General features: G+C 38.6%; 1 protein-coding gene across 9 annotated transcripts in view; it reads left to right on the top strand.

The window, feature by feature from the left end:
• LOC125463594 (septin-9-like) overlaps positions 1-20,261 on the top strand; it is a 258,165-nt gene extending 237,904 nt beyond the window's left edge. For all 9 annotated transcript variants that reach the window (XM_048555035.2, XM_048555034.2, XM_048555038.2 and 6 more), the window contains 3 exons: positions 2,179-2,275; positions 18,069-18,120; positions 19,166-20,261. In XM_048555035.2, the coding sequence (XP_048410992.1) occupies positions 2,179-2,275; positions 18,069-18,120; positions 19,166-19,295 (279 nt within the window). In that variant the 3' untranslated portion in view covers positions 19,296-20,261. The remainder of the gene's footprint in view (positions 1-2,178; positions 2,276-18,068; positions 18,121-19,165) is intronic.
• The last annotated feature ends 358 nt before the right edge of the window (positions 20,262-20,619 follow it).

The raw sequence follows: 20,619 nt of genomic DNA, 5'->3' as shown, positions 1-20,619 counted from the left end.
TCCACCTAAACTGCATATCTTTGGACTGTGGGAGGAAACTGGCATAATTGCCTTGTGAACAATACATATGAATGATTTGGATGAGGCAAGTGAATATATTATTGCCAAGTTTGTGGATGACAAAAATACGTGGGAAGGCAAGCAGTGAGGCTGACAGATTCTACAGAGCAATACAGTCAGGTTGAGTGAGTGGGCAGGTACTTGGCTGATGGAACCTAATGTGAGAGAATCTCAGGCTATGCACATTGGCAAGAAGCATAGAGGAGCTGACTATGATGAAAATGGGGAAGGGCAGCAGAAAGCTGAAGCACAGAGGGATTTGCGAGCCTTAATGCCTGTATCACAAAAAGCTCGCGTATAAGTTTTTTTCTTTTTTTTTCCACTCACCGGGCTGAGGGCATCACTGGCTAAGTCCACCATTTTTTTTCCCAGAGGGCAGTTAAGAATAAACCATATGGTCTTGGGTCTGGAACCACATGTAGAATGATGACAGTATCATACTCTAAAGGAAATTAGTGAACCAGATTGTTTTTTCTGACAATTGACAATGGATTCATTATCGTTCATTAATCCCAAGTATTTATTTAATTCAAGTAGACAGTGGCGGGATTTGAAACCCGGTCCCCAAGGACGTCGAGATAACGAAGTGTAGAGCTGGATGAACACAGCAGGCCAAGCAGCATCTTAGGAGCACAAAAGCTGACCTTTTGGGTCACTGGACTATTGACAATACCACTCGGCCATCACATCCCTAATATCTTCAATACTTTGAACATTCTGGTCCCTTTGTATATGGAAACATATACTGGCAGTGGAGGCAGTCCAGAGAAGCTCTATTAGGTTGATTCCAAATATGGAGGGATTTCTTGAGTTGTTGAGTAATTTGGACTTATTATCATTGGAATTTAGAACAATGAGGGGAAAACGTATTGAAACATACAAGACTTTTGGGGGTTTGACGGTAGATACAGAGAGGTTGTTTCCCTTTGTGGGAGAATATAGGAACAGAGGGCACAGTTTGGAATAAAGAAGTTGCCCATTTAAGATAGTAAGGAACTTCATCTGAGGGTAGTTTAATCTGTGGAATTCTTCCTTGTAAAGGCTGGATTGATAAGAATATTTAAGCCTGAGATAGATTGAATTTTAGTCAGTGAGGGAATATTGTGTTATGGGGAAAAGCTAAGAAGGTGGGGTAGAGGATTATCAGATCAGCCATGATCTCATTGATTATCAGAGCAGATTTGATGGGTCAAATGGCCAACTTCAGCTCCTTTTTGTTATGGTCTAATGGACCTTATCTTTCCACAAAGGGCATTTACATCTACTCCATCTTTTATTTGACTGCTACATTGCAACAGCAAAAATGGGATTAGGTCAAAATTAGCACTGAGGTCAACTGGTCCTGCTGATTTTTGAGTTCCTTGTCTGTGTGAATCACATTCCTGGTCCTTTTACCTTGTCACGAGTATGGGACGGGACTCCTAGACATGGTTTGCAATTTTTGAAGGTCTAGAGGCCTTTCCTTATTCTGCACAATTCTGGTTTCTGATGTTCCTTTCTTTTGCTTACCAGGGTATGGATTGCACTTGAATGCGAAGGGCTCTGGGGTATAGATTGTCATTCATTCTGTCTAGCTATGAAATGTAGCTGTGGGAGAAGAATTTGATGGACTGCTACATTTGTGGAGGTATCCTGAACCACCGTTAAACTGGGGAACCTAGTGCCAATTGAAGGATTGCTTGTGGAAAGTAGTTTAGGATGATTTGAGCAGGCACCCTCCCTGTGCAACCTGATGTTTATTTAGTTGCCCCTGTTTCCACCAGGTTGATGCTGTGGCTGTGTAATCTGTGGTGTGAGACTTAGCTGATGATGAATCATGCAATAATTGTAATTGCTCAATTTTTTAAAAAAACTCCACATTTAAGTTGGAAACCAAGAGAGACAAAAAAGGGAATCAATGCAGAGGCAAAATTTGACATAACGTTGTAGATATTTGAGGAATCAAGCCGTATTAATAAAAAACAAGCAACATTTACTCAAGCAGAGACAACAAGGTGTAGAGCTGGATGAACACAGCAGGCCGAGCAGGAAAGCTGACGTTTCTGGTCTAGACCCTTCATTTACTCAGAAGCCACGTTCAACATCACATGATTTGTTTTTTGTTTCCCTGCTGTTTAGGAAATGGTGCCTTTTGCGGTGGTTGGAAGTAACCTCGAGTACCAGGTAAATGGAAGGAGAATTCTTGGGCGAAAAACCAAGTGGGGAACTATTGAAGGTAATTGAAAGAATAATTGTAATCATTAAACTCTAATTGCAGAATTAAGTTGTTATAAAATGTTATAATATAGAAATGGTCAATCAAAATCATCAACTCTCTGCCAGTTTCTGTTTCCCCATTCAAGGGATTAAGTTATCTGCACTGCTGTCTATCCATGTCTTTTAATATTCCATCATTTTAAGCAAAAATCTAGATCCCTTTTTAAGTCATTTACGCATTCTGATTCAATAAATTTGCGGCGATGTATTCTGAATGCTGATCATATCTTAGAAAAATTTTTTTTTATAACCTTCCCTGTTCTTGTGATTATACTAAATTACCTACATTTTGATAGCTGTAAGAGCTCCAACGAACCACTTAACATTTGCTTTTTTAATGGTTCTGAAAAAACCTAAATCTAACGTGTATCTCCTTTTGTTAATGCAATTGTAACCTATTGACCTGGTAATACTCTAGTAAATCTGTCTCTTTTTCTTTTACTTTCGTAATCCCTTTTATAATATACTCATTACTTTAACTGTGGTCTAAATTAGGCTTTATGGTAAGTTTCAGATTACCAATTTGCCTTCAATTCCATGGCCCTAACTTCAATATCTTAATAGCTTTGCCTGCTTAACATTTTGCTAAGTTGTGTTACATGCTTGAATAAGTGAATGATTCGCCTGAATTCTTAATATCAATCTGCACCGTCCACCTTTCAGCTTGTTTTACACTCTCTGCTAACCTAAGTAACTTCGCTTGACTAATTCTTGTCACAATTTGCTTTGCACACAAGTTGTTCTCAGCATCAAGTTCCAATGTGATTTCCTCAAATCCCACGTTGAAAATATTCATGTAGTCTGCTTTAATACCAGCCCTGTTAGATTGCACGTTGAACATGATTCACAAGGTGTTTCCAATTGAAGCTTCCAGGCTGTCTCAATAACTATATCCCTATAGTGGAGTCAAATTCCATTTCATGATATGTAGCATTGATTTTACTGACATTTCTAACTATTCTGGATGTGAGCTGGAAGGTTAGTTCTCAGACGTTTCGTCACCATTCTAGGTAACATCATCAGTGAGCCTCCGACGAAGCGCTAGTGTTATGTCCCGCTTTCTATTTATCTGGTTAAGTTTCCTTGGGTTGGTGATGTCATTTTCTGCATTGGTGATGTCGTTTACTGTTCTTTTTCTCAGGGGATGGTAGATTGATTTGGAGCCAATGTGTTTGTTGATGGAGTTCCGGTTGGAATGCCATGCTTCTAGGAATTCTCGTGCATGTCTCTGTTTGGCTTGTTCTAGGATGGATGTGTTGTCCCAATCGAAGTGGTGCCCTTCCTCATCTGTATGTAAGGATATGAGTGATAGTGGGTCATGTCGTTTTGTTGCTAGTTGATGTTCATGTATTCTGGTGACTAGCTTTCTGCCTGTTTGTCCAATGTAGTGTTTGTCACAGTTCTTGCAAGGTATTTTGTAGATGGCGTTCGTTTTATTTGTTGTCTGTGTAGGGTCTTTTAAGTTCATTAGCTGCTGTTTTAGTGTGTTGGTGGGTTTGTGGGCTACCCTGATGCCAAGAGGTCCGAGTAGTCTGGCAGTCATTTCGGAAATGTCTTTGATGTAGGGGAGAGTGGTTATGGTTTCTGAGCCCGTTTTGTCTGTTTGTTTGGGTTTATTGCTGAGGATTATTTCTAACTGTTAAAAGAAGATAAACTAATCTATAATAACTTTTGCCCTATTTGCCTTTCTCCAGGTCTCTAATTCAGCTTTGTTCCCCCAAAGAAAATTAGAAAATTATCACCAGAGTCACCATTATTTTTCTGGAATTTCCACAGGATACTAGGATGTAAATTGTCAGCTCCTGATATCTCTTCACTGGAATATTTATTTTAAGTTCAATTTTCTGTGAATGGTAAATTTCATTATGTATTCTACTTTCAATTTTGCTCCATGGTATTGTGATAGGTGTTAAGTCACAAACACTCCAGTTGCTGTCCCTATGCACATTGGAGGTATAAATTAATTGATCTGTTATAGAGGGCTTTAAACCCGAAAGCATTTCCTTGATTTCTTAGTCCTGCGGGCTGAATATTCACCTGTTCGCTGTCTACTGAAGGCTATCTTTTTCTTTCCTCCCCACACTTGGTAATGTTAAGCTACCAACCTAGAGATGATTGTCCTACAAACGCCTTTACTGCATACTGTTTACTCCTCATACAGATTAAACACCAGTTTCCAATAACGAGTCAAAATGTTGTATTTAGCTACTTGCTGCAAGTCATACTTCTGCAATTATTGAATAGCTATCTCTTAGTTCTGGCAACAAAATGTTTGAGTATCCCTACAGTGTGGAAACGGGCCCTTCGGCCCAACAAGTCCACACTGACCTTCAGAGCACCGCACCCAGAATCATCCCTCTATAACCCACCTGATCTACAGGTGAACACGACGGGCTGTTTAGCATTGCCAGCTCACCTAGCCTGCACATCTTAGGAATGTGGGAGGAAACCGGAGCACCCGGAGGAAACCCATGCAGACACGGAGAATGTGTGGAGGTTGCACAGACGGTTGCCTGAGGTCGGAATCGAACCCGGGCTCCTGGCACTGTGAGGCAGCAGTGCTAACCACTGTTTAAATGTATTAATTTTGTTAGTTGTATTCATTGAGCTGACTATTCTTTTATACAGAAAAGCAGCATAGAATTTAGAATACAAATGTGCTTGTTATTTCTATCCACGCTAACTACATTATTTACAGTTAGTTCTTCTAACCACATCCACAGCTTTAAAAAAATTGATTCTCTCTTATGGTTTCCTGAAAGCAAAAACTGCTGTGAGAATGATCGTAAATGTCATCTTTCGCAAAATTAGACTCCTCTGTTCTCCGTTCAAGCTAAATGGGCTGAAATTCAAATAATGGAATTTCTTCTCCGAATTTAAAAGGAAAAGCTGGTTTCTAGTTTGATGTATTACCATGATGTTTGTCCCGATTCTTTCTTCCACTCTCCCTGATTGATTTCCTTTACTGTTTTGCAATGTCCTTCCTTACCAATATGCACACTAGTCTAGATTCCGTTGTGATGAATCTTCACAAATGCAGCAGCAATTTGCATTTGTAAGGTACCTTTTAAGGTAGCATCATGTCCCAAGGCACTTAACAGGAATGTTATCAAACAAATCTGAGACTGAGTGAACAGCTAGGACAGATTGAGTCCAAAATAAAGGTTCTGGGTATGTTTTAAAGGAAGATTGGGAAATGTAGAGGATTAGAAAGGAAACCTGGTCCTTGGAGCTTTAAAGGCACTTCCACCAGTGGTAGAATGCATAAAATCAGAAAAGAATATGAATGGAAGAGTGCACATGTCATGAAGGTTTGAAAGACTGGAGGAGTAACGGAGCTGGGAAGGGACACAACCATGAGAGATTTGAAAAAAAGTATGAGAATTTTAAAATCAAGGCATTGTTTCCTTGGGAGCCACAGTAGGTCAGTGTCACAACAAAGTGAGGAGGGGTTGCATGGCTTCCCTTTTTGCTCTGTTTCTTCTAAGCCAAATAGATTTATAAGTAAATGAAATGTTTGTTCAATTCAATTAATGTTTAATTGCTAATGTGCTGTGACTGTTAAAGACACGCACAGAAATCTGGTATCCTTGAGCTGTTTGAATAAAAAGAGATGAGACCAAAATTGACAGAGTTAGAGAGAGAGCAGAGACTAGTCAAAGGATGCAACAGGATGTAGATAGATTGCAGATTTGGGCAGAAAAATGGCAAGGCAAATGTGCTTTCAAGCCAGGCAAATGTGAGGTGATGCACTTTCGAAGATCAAATTCAGGTGCAAATTATACAATAAATGGCAGAACCCTTTCGGCCATATTTGGAATATTGCATGCATCTCTGGTGGCCACACTACCAGAAGGACACGGATGCTTTGGAGAAGGCCCAGAGAAGGTTTACCGGGGTTAGTAGGAACTGCAGATGCTGGAGAATCTGAGATAACGAGGTGTAGAATTGGATGAACACAGCAGGCCAAGCAGCATCAGAGGAGCCGGAAGGCTGATGTTTCAGGCCGAGACGCTTCTCCAGAAAATTTTCTGAAGAAGGGCTCAGACCCGAAATGTCAGCCTTCCGGCTCCTCTGATGCTGCTTGGCCTACTGTGTTCATCCAATTCTACACCAGGTTTACCAGGGTGTTGCCTGATCTGGAGTGTTTTACTTATGAGGAGAAGTAGGTTAAACGCTGATTGTTTTCACTGGAAAGGTGGAAGCTAAGGGGTGATCTGATAGAGGTCTACAAAATTATGAAAGGCTTAGATAGGGTGGATATTCAGAGGCTTTTTCCTAGGGTGGGAAGGTCAACTGCAAGGTGCATAGGTTCAATCTGAGCAAGGGTAAGGTTCAGGGAGAAGTGTGGGGAAAACTTTTAACACAGGGTGGTGAATGCTTGGAATGCATTGCCAGTGGAGGCGGTGGAAAACAGGCACATTAGCAAGGTTTGAGATGTAGCTTGATAGACTCATAAATGGGAGGTGAACAGAGGGAAAGAAACCGCATATGGGCAATAAGTAGCAGATCTAAATAAGGAGTAGGAATCAGTGCAGGATTAGTGGGCTGAAGGGTCTGTTCCTGTGCTGTATTGTATTGAGTGATTTATTGTACATAAGTTTTTGAAAATCTTCTAACTTCTCATGTGAACAATCAAGTTTCACACATGCACACATAGGTACATAGATCTTGAAAGGCTGACAACTTGGCTGGCCATTAGGCTGAACTCTGTGGTCTTCTGGGTTTGGTATTAAACTGAAGGCATTGACAGTCAATTTATCTCTGCATCTACAGGCAACAGCTGTAGATTGATACTTTGCTGTTGCCTGTTGATACAGATATTTTAAACAGACAGGGTTCGAAACTTGCAAGTTGATAGGAGAAAGAGAAAGAAGATTTTAGTTTTTCATTGTTTCTATTTTCTGTTGTGTGGCTTACAGTAAAAACAGTTGCTTAAGCACAGAGGCTTAGCTGGCTCATCTCACAGCCCTCTCTCCAACTGTCCCGTGGCAAAAATGCAGTCAGGGTGAGTGGATTCAATTTGTCTGGTTTACATGATTGGAATACATTTACGCACATTCAATCTGTAGCCAGAGGCCCGTTATCCAAACAGCTTTATCTAATGTATTGACCCCACCCACTTGAATATTCAGGTGATTATCATGGTGTTTTGTTAATGGCTGTTATTATCTAGTAGGTTTTGGTTGGAGTGCTCGAGGCCAAATAAAACAAGGGAAACAGTGATAGTTTTACATTAATCAAGAAATAATTGAATGACTGAGCCTGTACACGTGTGTGTGTGTGTGTGTGTGTGTGTGTGTGTGTATATAGGTAAGAAGTAGTGATGTTGGAGCTTGTTTGTGAACTCAAAATAAAATACTGATAGAACAGTATATGACTGGACCCGGGCCAGTATTTTAACATCAGTATTATCAGTGGCTCGCTTCATGTAACTTCAAAGTAATCACACCTGTGGCAAGGCTTTACAGACACTTGTAGAAGGTGCGGTGATGAGAATGTGCAGCTAAATTTGACTGTGATTTCAAGATAGTAGAATATGACTTCAGTCTGCGAAAGAAAATCAAATTAATGTTTTATTTAGTCAATGTATTAAAAATATTTTGATACAAACACATATCCTAGTATCATTAGAATTGATTTGATGTCTGTTGAAACTAGCAAACCAGGATACTTCTGAAATAAGATAATAAAATGTGAGGCTGGATGAACACAGCAGGCCCAGCAGCATCTCAGGAGCACAAAAGCTGACGTTTCGGGCCTAGACCCTTCATCAGAGAGGGGGATGGGGAGAGGGAACTGGAATAAATAGGGAGAGAGGGGGAGGCGGACCAAAGATGGAGAGTAAAGAAGATAGGTGGAGAGAGTATAGGTGGGGAGGTAGGGAGGGGATAGGTCAGTCCAGGGAAGACAGACAGGTCAAGGAGGTGGGATGAGGTTAGTAGGTAGGAAATGGAGGTGCGGCTTGGGGTGGGACGATGGGATGGGTGAGAGGAAAAATAGGTTAAGGAGGCAGAGACAGGCTGGGCTGGTTTTGGGATGCAGTGGGGGGAGGGGAAGAGCTGGGCTGGTTTTGAGATGCGGTGGGGGAAGGGGAGATTTTGAAGCTGGTGAAGTCCACATTGATACCATTGGGCTGCAGGGTACCCAAGCGGAATATGAGTTGCTGTTCCTGCAACCTTCGGGTGGCATCATTGTGGTACTGCAGGAGGCCCATGATGGACATGTCATCTGAAGAATGGGAGGGGGAGTGGAAATGGTTTGCGACTGGGAGGTGCAGTTGTTTATTGCGAACCGAGTGGAGGTGTTCTGCAAAGCGGTCCCCAAGCCTCCGCTTGGATTCCCCAATGTAGAGGAACCCACACTGGGTACATGGATACAGTGTTCCACATTGGCAGATGTGCAGGTGAACCTCTGCTTAATATGGAAAGTCATCTTGGGGCCTGGGATAGGGGTGAGGGAGGAGGTATGGGGCCCCCGCCACAACCACCCAAAGAGGATCCCCGTCGTTCTCACACACCACCCCACCAACCTGCAGATACAACGGAGCATCCACCGAAACTTCCGCCATCTACAATCCGACCCCACCACCCAAGACATTTTTCCATCCCCACCCCTGTCTGCTTTCTGGAGAGACCACTCCCTCCGTGACTCCCTTGTTCGCTCCACACTCCCCTCCAACCCCACCACACCCGGCACCTTCCCCTGCAACCGCAGGAAATGCTACACTTGCCCCCACACCTCCTCCCTCACCCCTATCCCAGGCCCCAAGATGACTTTTCATATTAAGCAGAGGCCTCACCTCTGTCCTGTACAACTTCAGTGTGACTTCTCAACTCCTGTACTGAAACAACTGAGCAATGAAGGCATGCGTTCCAAACACCTTTTTAACCACCCTGTCCGTATGTGACACAAACTTCAAAGAATTATGGACCTGAAACCCTGGGTCCCTCTGTTCTACAAAACTACCCAAAGCCCTACCGTTATTTGTATAAAACTTAATCTTTGTTGTACCAAAATGCAATACCTCACATTTATCCAGATTGAACTTCATCTGCCATTTTTCAGCCCAATGAACCATTTGGTCAAGATTCTTTTGTAAACTGAGAAGACCTCCTTCACTATCTACTATGCCACCAATTTTGGTTTTGCCCACAAATTTACTAACCATGCCATCTATACTGTCATCCAAATCATTTATAAAAATGACAAACAAAACAGGTCCCAGAACCGACACCCATAGCTGTTTTCTGCAATTTAACAGAGCATTTTAATAAGAACTTTAAAGAATGGCTTGAGAAAAAGAAATTCAAATGTAGATCTGATATGAAGGAAGAAAAAGTCAAACAGCTATATGCTGTATGAAAATTGTAGAACATTTGATGCAGGAATCAAATAAATAATGTGCATTGTATCAAGGTTCTTTTTAGCACACAGAATACTAAGTAATTATTTTTCCATTTCTGCTTTGTTTAATGATGGTCCAAGAAGAACTATATATTCCATGAGGTGACAAGATATTAAATAATCACAATACTCTATGAAATAGCTTCCCTCACACTATGCTACAAACATTCACTTTTCACATTAATTTGGAGCCCTGTCAAACTGTGATGAAAAGGGAAAGAAGCCCGTTTTTGTTTCTAGTCACTTGGGTCCACAGAGTACAGCAGCAATCAACAAGCTAATGCCTAACACTAAAACTTCTCAGCAATTGAGGTAAAATTGGTGACTTTGTTCTGCCTTTTAATTCTAAATCCTGTCTCTAGTGATGAAGTGGTAACTTGCTGTGTGTGATAGTAAACCCCATGCTGTATACCACCCAACCTCTCCATTCTGAATCTGCGTTCACTTAACTACAATAGTGATACAACACCTTTGTGAGATTCAAAGAGCACCAATAAAGTTTCAACAGTGAACTAACTTATTTCGCACTCCACTTGTCCCTTGTTCTCTCTTTTGTACACTTCATACCGTTGCAGTGAAACATAACTATTTGGCAACACCAAATCCTGATACTTAACTGTATACATTTGTGTCATGCAATTTGTAACAGTTCTCTATCATTTTTTTTTAATACCTCCAACATCAGATCTTAATGCAGAAATCTAATTTACTGATAAACTTAGCCTTCTATTTCCTCCCTTATGCTGTCAGATGAGGTAGTTTTTGCATCTACAAAAAGGCATTTAACTTCCATTGATTTCCTCGAATGGTTACTGACATGCCTTGTTCTGGTAGTGCAGACTAGACACTGCAATTGGACTCTAAGCAACCCACCAAATTTTCATTTCAAATGAAGCCAATTGAAATTATAATTATGTGATTGAAAATAAACTGCCAATTCAATATCATCTGCGCCTCACTATAGTTCATAATTAAAATTTAATTTGAAAATCTGCAGATAATGAGGGAGCAGAGAGATGTAGAGATGGCTTCAGTTGTTAATTTCAAACCTAAGGCCAAGAGATTTTTGTTAGCCAAAGGATGTGAAAGGATATAGCGAAAAGGTGAACATACTGAGTTTGATATCAGTTCAACAATGAGATTAGCACTGGCTGGAGATTAAAAGGCGACCTCTTCTTTCTCTTTGTCAGCAGGCTGTATTGCCACATTGGTTCCATTGTAATGATGCCTGAGTCTAATATTCAGGGAGTTTCAGAACTAGTCATTCAATCACATGGAACATACCCTACACAGGACTGAATTTCTGAACCGCTGTCAATCCAACTGATGGCAAACGCAGTTCACTGAGTATTGCGTGATCACGACGGTGAGGATGATGCACTATTTGGATGCTGCTTTTCAACAAATTTGGACCAATATTTTGAGTAGGCTAAAGAATTTGCTAATTCTGACTTTTTGTGTGTCAGTACATATTTGGTTATGCCTGTTTTGTTGCCCTGTTTCATATAACATTGTGTTTTGCAGCCTTTGTTGACTTTTCAACGCAATACTGTTAATTCCATTTAGTCTAACATTTCCAATTCCCAACAATATTTTTTCTAGGTGTGCTTCCTACTTTGCACTACTTAATAGTGTAGTAGTGATACATGTAAAATGTCCAGATATGCGGAGCTCCGTAGGTCTTACCCTTGATCACTATTATTTGTAGTAGCAAGGGAACTCGATTTAAGGATTTAAAAAATAAAGTAGAAGCTTTTAATTGTTTTAATGGTACACCTGTACATAAACCAATCTAACCCCTTCAAAGCCAAAGGCAGTCCTTGTAAGAAACTCCTCCAGCTGCATATATTTGGCCCCCACGTCAAACACTGAGCCTGGTAACACAAGTATTATGTTGCCACAGATCCTAATTTTTTTGCAATTCAGCGCATAACCCTGCATGCAATGGTTCCTTTGGTTAATTGCAATATTATTGTCTTTGTATTGTAGAATCTTAGAGCCTATTCTTCCATTATCACTACTTTTTCCCAGTTTTCCATGTTGACTAGTACTGCAACTTCATTTAGTGGTATTAACAGTTTTCTCGTATATGTTCTTTGTTCTTGAAGAACTTTGCAGAAATAACTAACCAAGCTAAACAGATTTATTTGCCCTGAGAACCCTAGATGATATGTTTATGTCAGCCTCATTGTCTTCACCAGAGATGTCCAGTTGGGACTCCAAACACAGTTTTCTTTACGTTTGTTAGAGTCTTCTAGAGATTTCTGTTTTCTATCCACCACCTATGCTCTTTTTGCCATGCTGCATATCATTAAGTCACCCATTGATGTGACACTGCTGTTGATGTGCTTATATATCATATGGATTGTTTTGTAATGTACTTCCAGAATGGAAGCACTGCCAAGGGCATCTAGTGAAATCACGCTCTGCGTTTTCTACCTTTTTGCCTTGAAGGTTATCATTTCTGATTTTGCATTTGACTGCTCCTTAATCCCTTTTTGTTCTTTATTGCCTGGATGATTCAATTTCTCTGCTACACACGTGTTTTTTTTGTTTTTAGGCTGCCCTCCTTCAGTCAGATGCCTTTATTTGCAAGCCAATTTTTACAGCTAGGATTATCTGTTGCTCTACAAATTTATTGTAACATTATTAATTCTGCAAATTTGTCAACTTAATATTTTGATGTTCTATATTTATTCATCTTCTGTGTTCTGCAAATGTCACAAACACAGTACGTCTAGCTAAAATTTTATTGCAATATTTCAAGTTCATTTGTCTTCTTTTCCACATTCTCTACCTGTTTAAAGTTGGTAGTATTTCAATGGTTATTCCCAAATAATATATAAAATCAAATTACTCCTTCCCAGTTTTTAATTACACATCAAACCATTGTTTATTCTTCCTATTTTCTGCACAGTTACTGGTAAAGAAAGAAGAGATGAAATTTGAAAATGATTCATTACAATATTTACTTTGTATTCCTCAGCTTTTGTTTTCTTAATTGGCACATCCACTACTAAACCGTATAGGCGAAAATAACTTTTAAAAATTTCCTTGTAACAGCAGATGGACACTTTGCAAATTTCATCATGATTGCTATTTGGAATCTGAGTTTAACCAATTAATTCATTGCAATGTTGATAGTTTAGTCAGATAGTTTCTATTATAACTACCATCATCAAAATGCCTTAGAAGAATACAGGTATGTCTGATTTAGGGATGGGAGTGGATCATTCAGCCTCTTGAATATGCTCTGCCATTTGATAAAATCATCACTCATCTGATTGTGAGCTAACTTTTTGCTGTCTCTGCTATAATCTAAGACCCCCTTGTTGATCAAGAATCCATCTAAATCAGCCTTATATACAATTTAAGCCCCAGCTCTGCTGCTGTTTCATACCTGAAATGCTATTATTTGTTCTTTTGGGCTTCCACCCAAACTTCGGGCATTACCAACCAACAACTTATCACGCTTCAGGGTGGCGCACAGTTAAATCAAACTACTCAGTTTTATTTGCCTACAATTGGGTTGTTCATGGTAGAACAGGTGAAAATCATAGTGAAGACTGGCCAATGTTCATATAGTGCTTTTCACACCAATTCACAGGCAATTAATACTTTGTTACATTGCAGCAATGAATATGCTTGAATGAAAGAAAAGCAGAAGCCAAATTATGTATAGCAAGGAACTATAATAAAGAACAAATAACCCCGTCTTGAGTGTTGTTTGAAGATGTATGTTTGATCAGGAAACTGTCTGAATACAATAGTTTACCTAGAAAAATACTTGCATTTTAAATTATCTTACAGGACCATGGGACTTCATAGAACATTACAGCACAGTACAGGCCCTTCGGCCCTAGATGTTGTGCCGACCTGTCATACTGATCTCAAGCCCATCTAACCTACACTATTCCATGTACGTCCATATGCTTATCCAAGGACGACTTGAATGTACCTAAAGTTGGCGAATCTACTACCGTTGCAGGCAAAGCGTTCCATTCCCTTACTACTCTCTGAGTAAAGAAACTACCTTTGACATCTGTCCTATATCCTTCACCCCTCAATTTAAAGCTATGCCCCCTCATGGTTGCCATCACCATCCTAGGAAAAGGACTCTCCCTATCCACCCTATCTAACCCTCTGATTATTTTATATGTTTCAATTAAGAACCTCTCAACCTTCTTCTCTCTAATGAAAACAGCCTCAAGTCCCTCAGCCTTTCCTCGTAAGACCTTCCCTCCGTACCAGGCAACATCCTAATAAATCTCCTCTGCACCCTTTCCAAAGCTTCCACATCCTCCTTATATCCTTGTGTAGTACCAGTGTAAAACTGTATAACCATGCAACTTCTATATCCAGCTGATCTGGCAATTAGGCTTTAACTTAATGCCTCATCCTACTAGTTCAGATTTGGTACGTTCCTCTTTTTAGACCTTTTGATAGTTGTTACAGGAGCAAAACTCAATTTAACAATCAAAATTGCAATGAAACAACTGGTTTAATTTGGATTCTGAATATCAGTCATGCTGAAGTCTGGAAACTATTCATGATCTGCTTTCTGCTGTTACATGAAAATGTTTGAATTTAAAATATGTTTCCCTTTATGGTGCAGCAGTTGATCAGAGTGTCAAGTAAGGCAACAGAAGCTGAAGTAAATATTGTAATGGATCATTTTCAAATTCTCATGTTCATTGGCACCTAAAGTCAGTGCTTTTTTCGAAGAGTTGGTTTAGATTTTTGTGATTAAAGACTTAGCTGTGGGAACTGAAATGCAACTTTGTGACTCTGAGGTGCCAAACTTTAGACACCACTCATCATGCATGATCTGCCTTATATGGCAGAACCTAACACTGTGGAGGAGAATTGCTTCCTGTTTGACAGCCTAGTTTTCAACCAAAAGGAATAAAAAGAAGATTAGTACCACCTTTCTCATCAAAACCCTTGTCCTGGCCAATGCTTAACTTTGTTAAAATAAAGTGGATGTCCAACATCAGATTAAAAGAGAATATCTTAAATGCAGGGAAAATCAAGTATGAAATGAACTCAATTATTATTTTCCACTATACGTTTAGAGAGGTATGATGCACATTCTACTTTGGTTGCATTTGGTATTGTGGCAGAACGTTGAATTTAAAAATTGCACTGGTTTATCAAGTTTGATAATTATGCCCAAGTTTCTGCTTGAATTTGTTTCCAGATTGCAAACAAAATGTCCAGTTCTGATTGCAGAGTGTTTCTTTTTTCAAATTTGCATTAAAAAATCATGTATTTGGTATGTGATTTTATTGAATCAGATAAAATTAGATTCATAATAAAGACTGATAGCTATATTTAACCTGTACCCAATTTCAAATTGCTGTCTTTGAAATACTGTACAGGACCTTTACTGATCTCATTGGTGTAAAATAGCCTGTTCCATGGTAAACTCCATTTCTATTAATGTTTTAAGTATTGCACACCAGTGTCTTTATGATTAAGAGATTTTTGAGATTTCTCAAACAGGTGCAATTGACTGAAATTTACCATGATAATTGATTTGATCTGGGGACGTGGCTGATTTTGTGGGCTGTCTACGTTTTTACAGCTGCCTGGTAGATGGCATAAAATCAGATTGTTTTGGATACAGTTTGCAGTCAGAAATGCTTTTCGTTTTAAATTGCTACTTTTGGGAGAATTTTGTGGGGGCAAAACCAGCACAGCCAACTGGAAATTCCAGCTGGAATTCCGCTCCTTCATAAAGAGGTTGCTTGACAGGTTTTGATTGTAATAATTCTGAAATACATTGCTAATATTTTTTCATTTGCATATGGTTTGGCTCATTAGCTTTATTAAATTAATGATAGCAAGAAAAGAAATTTGCAACTTTAAATCATTATTGCCCAAAAGCAAAACATTTTTTATGGTCTGAAGTTTGTTGCACTTTGCATTTCTAGTTACAAGAAAAGGGAAGAGTGATTCTCCTGGTCTGTTCTCTGAGTGACTTCTATCTCAGCTCTTTGTGTAGGGAAAGAGGAGGCTGTTTATTAGTTTCTGTGCAGCATGACCTGCATGATGAACACACCCAGTGGCAGCTATCAGTACGGTTAGTGGCAAACTATAAAGGATAGGCATTTCACAGGATGTTCTTTCTTATTATATTCCATAAAGTTGTACCCTTTGAATTGTTTTCCCTGCGTTAGACAAAAAAACGCATATTTTCCCATAATGGAAATATGGGGCAGAATCTTATAGGGGTTTTGGTGATGTGGGCTACAGTGAGATCTGTGATAAAAATCTGAGAGGTCTAGTGCAGCCCAATTTGATGTGGTTAGGAGCAGTGGCGAGTTGCAAATAAGGAGAATTAATGTTCATTAAATGCCTGTTGATGGCCCAAATTATTAAGGATCTTTGTGGCACACCTCCGATCCACTCGGAGCATCTTAGGCTGCAACTATAACACTAAAACACCATAAGATTCACCCACTGTTTAAAATGGATTTGGCTGAGTGCAAATACTTAGAATGAGTATGAAGGCTGAGACTGCAATGCAGCCTTCAGTTGGAACATTAAGTCAAAGACCCCTTGGATAGGAATTCTTATGTATTGTCCTTAGATAAAACTGGATTATTGTTCCAGAGTCTTGATTATCATTCATTATTTCTGCCAACTGTACGAGAAAAGGTGATTTTTCAGTACGTTTGTTGCTTTGCTGTTGATGAGACATTACTGTGAACAGTTTTGCAACATGCAACAGTGACAACTTGTTGGCTGTACAATGTTTTGGGACAGGCTGAGGTCATGTAAATGCAAGTTTTGTTAAGTTTTTTAATTATCTTATTCATCAGATGCCTCTGAGTGTGTGCACATGTGAGTGTGGCTAACCATCTGTCTGTTAAATAGCTAAGAACCATATCTGTATTCAACACATGAGCTGAGAACTTCTATGTAATCAGATACATAATCAGACGCACATTTTGCCTGATTTATATATAATTTTTAAACCAACCTGCCCAGATAGTATGATGACTCTCTGGGCCAGATGGTACTTGACCCTGGTCCTTCTGAACGTGAAATAGGGACACTGACACTGTATGACAATTCTCTTTTGTGCGGTTGTGTGCCTGGAAATGAGGTAGTGCTGTCTTACTAAAACCAGCTCTTCTTTTTCCAGTTGAATCTACTGTCATAATGTTGCATTTTCTTCTGCCCTCTTGTGGCTACTTGAGATGAAAGTGTATAGAAGATTATAGTTTTGTTTTACTTTTCCAGTGGATAAATGGAATGATTTGTGCTTATCTATTAGCTTACAGAAGATGTAAATTATGCTGCTTGATAAAAATGGGCACTGAATGACAGGAGGAGGTGTAAAGATGGATGAGTAAAGCTCAGAGGATGGTACAGAAGTGTCGTTTTTAAAAATTGTACTATGTCCATTAACAAAAATCACTGGTACACATAACAGTGACTCTAGTGTTTTGATATTGTCACAGTCTCTCAAATGTTCTTTCATTCTCCTTCGCTGCTGATGTTAACGAAGCAAAAGTGATCCTGCTCTTGTTGAGATTGCCTTTTAATCTTGTTTTATCCCTTTCTCAATGCACAAAACATTACATTAACAGTTCCAAAATTTTTAGTGGTTGTTGAGAATAATTTTGTTATGTCACTATTGTCAAATCACTAAAAATGACAAAAGCATAAATACTGTATGAATTTGAATATTTACCCCAGTATCCAGTGTGCATTTGTTCTGGAAAGGATATTTGAATTCTCCATTCCAGGAGAGCTGGTATGAGCCTTACTTGAAGCAGAAATGTTACAACTTACATTTCAGGACTTCTGGAACAAGCTTTACTGAAGATGATTTAAGATGTATTCTTGCTTATGAGTATCATAATTACATAGCCTATTTGTCGTGGTGGCACACATTGGATACACTCAGCTCCCTATCTCTCTATATATGTTTTGCTAACTCGGAGGTCGGAAATAATATGGTAGTGTAACCCTGAAAGCTTAAATTAGATTGTGATGAAAGTCATATTTTTGCATGGTGCACTGATATCCATTTACAGACAAACATATAGGCAGTATTACCATGACACAGCGCGCTCTTTGAGCAATTTCAGTTAAATAATGCATTCAGTACTTGTGTACTGAAGTTTCTATTGAATTTTCATTGTTACCAGCATGATTCTCTCTCATGCATTTACAAGCTGCAATGAGGTGACCTGTTCAAGAACGAAGATAACATGAATGTAAATTAGTTGTACCATACAATGAAATTCTGTTTTGAGCTATAAAGTGGATGATAAAGGATAGCCATTAAAACAAAGTACAATAAATTCTACATCTTTTATCTCTTTCAGTGGAAAATATGTCTCACTGCGAATTTGCCTATTTGCGTGATCTACTGATAAGGTCAGTTAGGGAGGGGTCTTTTGCATGGTCATCGAACTTATTTACCTTTTGTAAATGTTGCTGGTGTGATATATCATGTATATATATTTTGTTTTTAAAAAGCAATTCAGAGTCATACAGTAATTTGTCTCATCCCTAAAGTGTCAATGTACACTGTTATCCATGAATTTTACTATGAAGTGGAGCATCTAAATTGAAATAATAGGCCTAATTTTGCTATCTCTGAGCTTCTGACCTTGTCTATTCGCATAATTTGTTAACCCTGCTCCCATCAGTTCAAGAAAATGTCAATTTTAAAAGTTTCTGGAAGCGGAGCTGATGATGGTACAGTGAGAAGAATGGACTTTGAGAATAGAAGTGTTGAAGGCAGCCACCAGGATATCTCCTTAACAATAACATTTAAGAATTGGCAAATAAACAATGGAATGATTGTACAGTAGAGTGAATTTAAAGGGAATGAGTTCAATCTCAAAGCAAGTGCAAGAAAACTAAAAACAAAGAAGATCAGATTGAGAGAGGGAAAAATAAGACAAAGGAAAATTGAGAAAAAGAATTGACTTTGTAAATTCCCCTTGAAAATAGCAGGAATGAGCATCCACGCTTGTAAAAGCTAGTTTCTAGTTTGAAAGAGGTTGAACATTCAACTAAGGTGCCACCAATTTTTGGCCATAAACAGCTGATGTGATTTTGGTTTGTGCAAACTCACCATGAAGTTCAATTCAGGTTGCTGATGTTCAGAGAGGAAAGTGCCATTATCGCAAAGTAGTGGTGAAACAAATTATTTGGGGAAAGTTTGTCTTTTGAATAATTCAAATTTAGCTGCACGCTACTCTTTGCCTGAAATTGTTGCACGATTTCCATGTAAATAACAGCATGTGCCATTAGTATCGCCATTATTTTGAAAGCAGATTCTGGTCTAATGTGGGACTGTATCGCTTAAGATAATGCAAGTGATTTCAGACAGGGTAATGATGAATGAGTGGAACAGTTTAAATTGGTTCAGTATATTACATTTCATATTCTCATTGTACTAAATATCCCTCAGGACTCACATGCAGAATCTCAAAGATGTGACCAGCTCCATTCACTATGAAGCATACAGAGTTCAACGGCTGAGTGAGGGAAATGAGTTTTCCAATGGAATAGCAGAAAAGGATATGAACAGCAACATGTAAACTGTATATGGCTTTTCCTTCAGGCTGCTGAACTTATCTGACCAGCTAATAATTTAGATAAAATGTTTGTGGTAGTGTATCAGCACTGCTTGTCTTAAGATAATTTATTCCACATTATGCTATTCTGTTCACAAAAAATGACTATTACACATCATAAAATTAAGTGGTGCACATTTGCCATATTTTTGTATTGTCTGGCTTTTATTGATTATCCTTCAGACTTGCATGACACGAAAAGGGTAGAGAAATGTTTTGCAGAAAACCACGGAATTGATTTTTGTGGTCAGGCTTTTTTGTGATTTAAGAATAAATTGTTCAGGGAGGAGCTTAAAACAAAATTGTGTTAATTTGTGAACAGAATGTTTTGGTGGATTAAAAATTGCTTTTAATACTATGGCAGTGCTAAAACTAAATGTGTTCTACAGGACAACAAGAACAGAATGTAATTGGCTCAGTTATTACTATATTTATTTCCAATATATTACTAGCATGTTTCAGTATATCAAAACACGGCCAATTGAGGCATTCAAGATAATCCCAAAGATCTCTTTGTTCCTTGGTGGCTTTAATTAGAGAGGTGAAAGACAACACATAATGGAAACATTTGTATTTTGTGAAATAAGTTGGTAGTGAGGGTGTAAAAAAAGACAAACTCTTTAATGATGTAAACAATGTTCAACAGTGAGTAAAAGACTGCTTCTTTGCCAAATTATGTATTGCTGACTGAAAAGATAGTTAGTTTTCATGAAGCAAAGTGTAAAAGGAATGTCACGTTAGTCACTCAGTATTTTGAAACTGTAATTATAATGAAAATTGAAGCTTATCTTTTGTCTTTCATTGTATGACATTTATATGTGCATTTTTCTGGGGTTTACATTCATTTTCAAATTTAGACTTTTTATATAAAATAAAAATGTGTTTGATATATATTTCCTAAAATAAACGTCGCAAATTTAATGTTTTTAACTGCGTTTTGTTATTTTGATTGCCTTAATCATTTATGTGTTACCTTTACAATGCAGCCATATTGAAGAAAAAAATGATAAATTAGTTCAGTTGGGTCGAGACTATTTCTTTGTTCACTTGATTTTAAAGTCTTCATAGCTTAGTCAAAATTTATTGTCTAACCCTGGTTGTCCTGAGAAGATGGTAGTTGACTGCTTTGTAAACCATTACAATCTGTATTGTTTAAGATAACTCAAGTGATTTCAGACAGAGTAATGATCAAGTTCTTCCTGTAAAGAATCAGCTACCAACAATCTGATACCTCATGATCACTTTTATGAAAGAGACATCTTCATGATCCAGGTATCCGGACAAGGAT

This window comes from Stegostoma tigrinum, chromosome 22 (assembly GCF_030684315.1).
Source record: "Stegostoma tigrinum isolate sSteTig4 chromosome 22, sSteTig4.hap1, whole genome shotgun sequence".
Classification (NCBI taxonomy): domain Eukaryota; kingdom Metazoa; phylum Chordata; class Chondrichthyes; order Orectolobiformes; family Stegostomatidae; genus Stegostoma; species Stegostoma tigrinum.
This window is presented reverse-complemented; position numbering and strand designations above follow the sequence as displayed.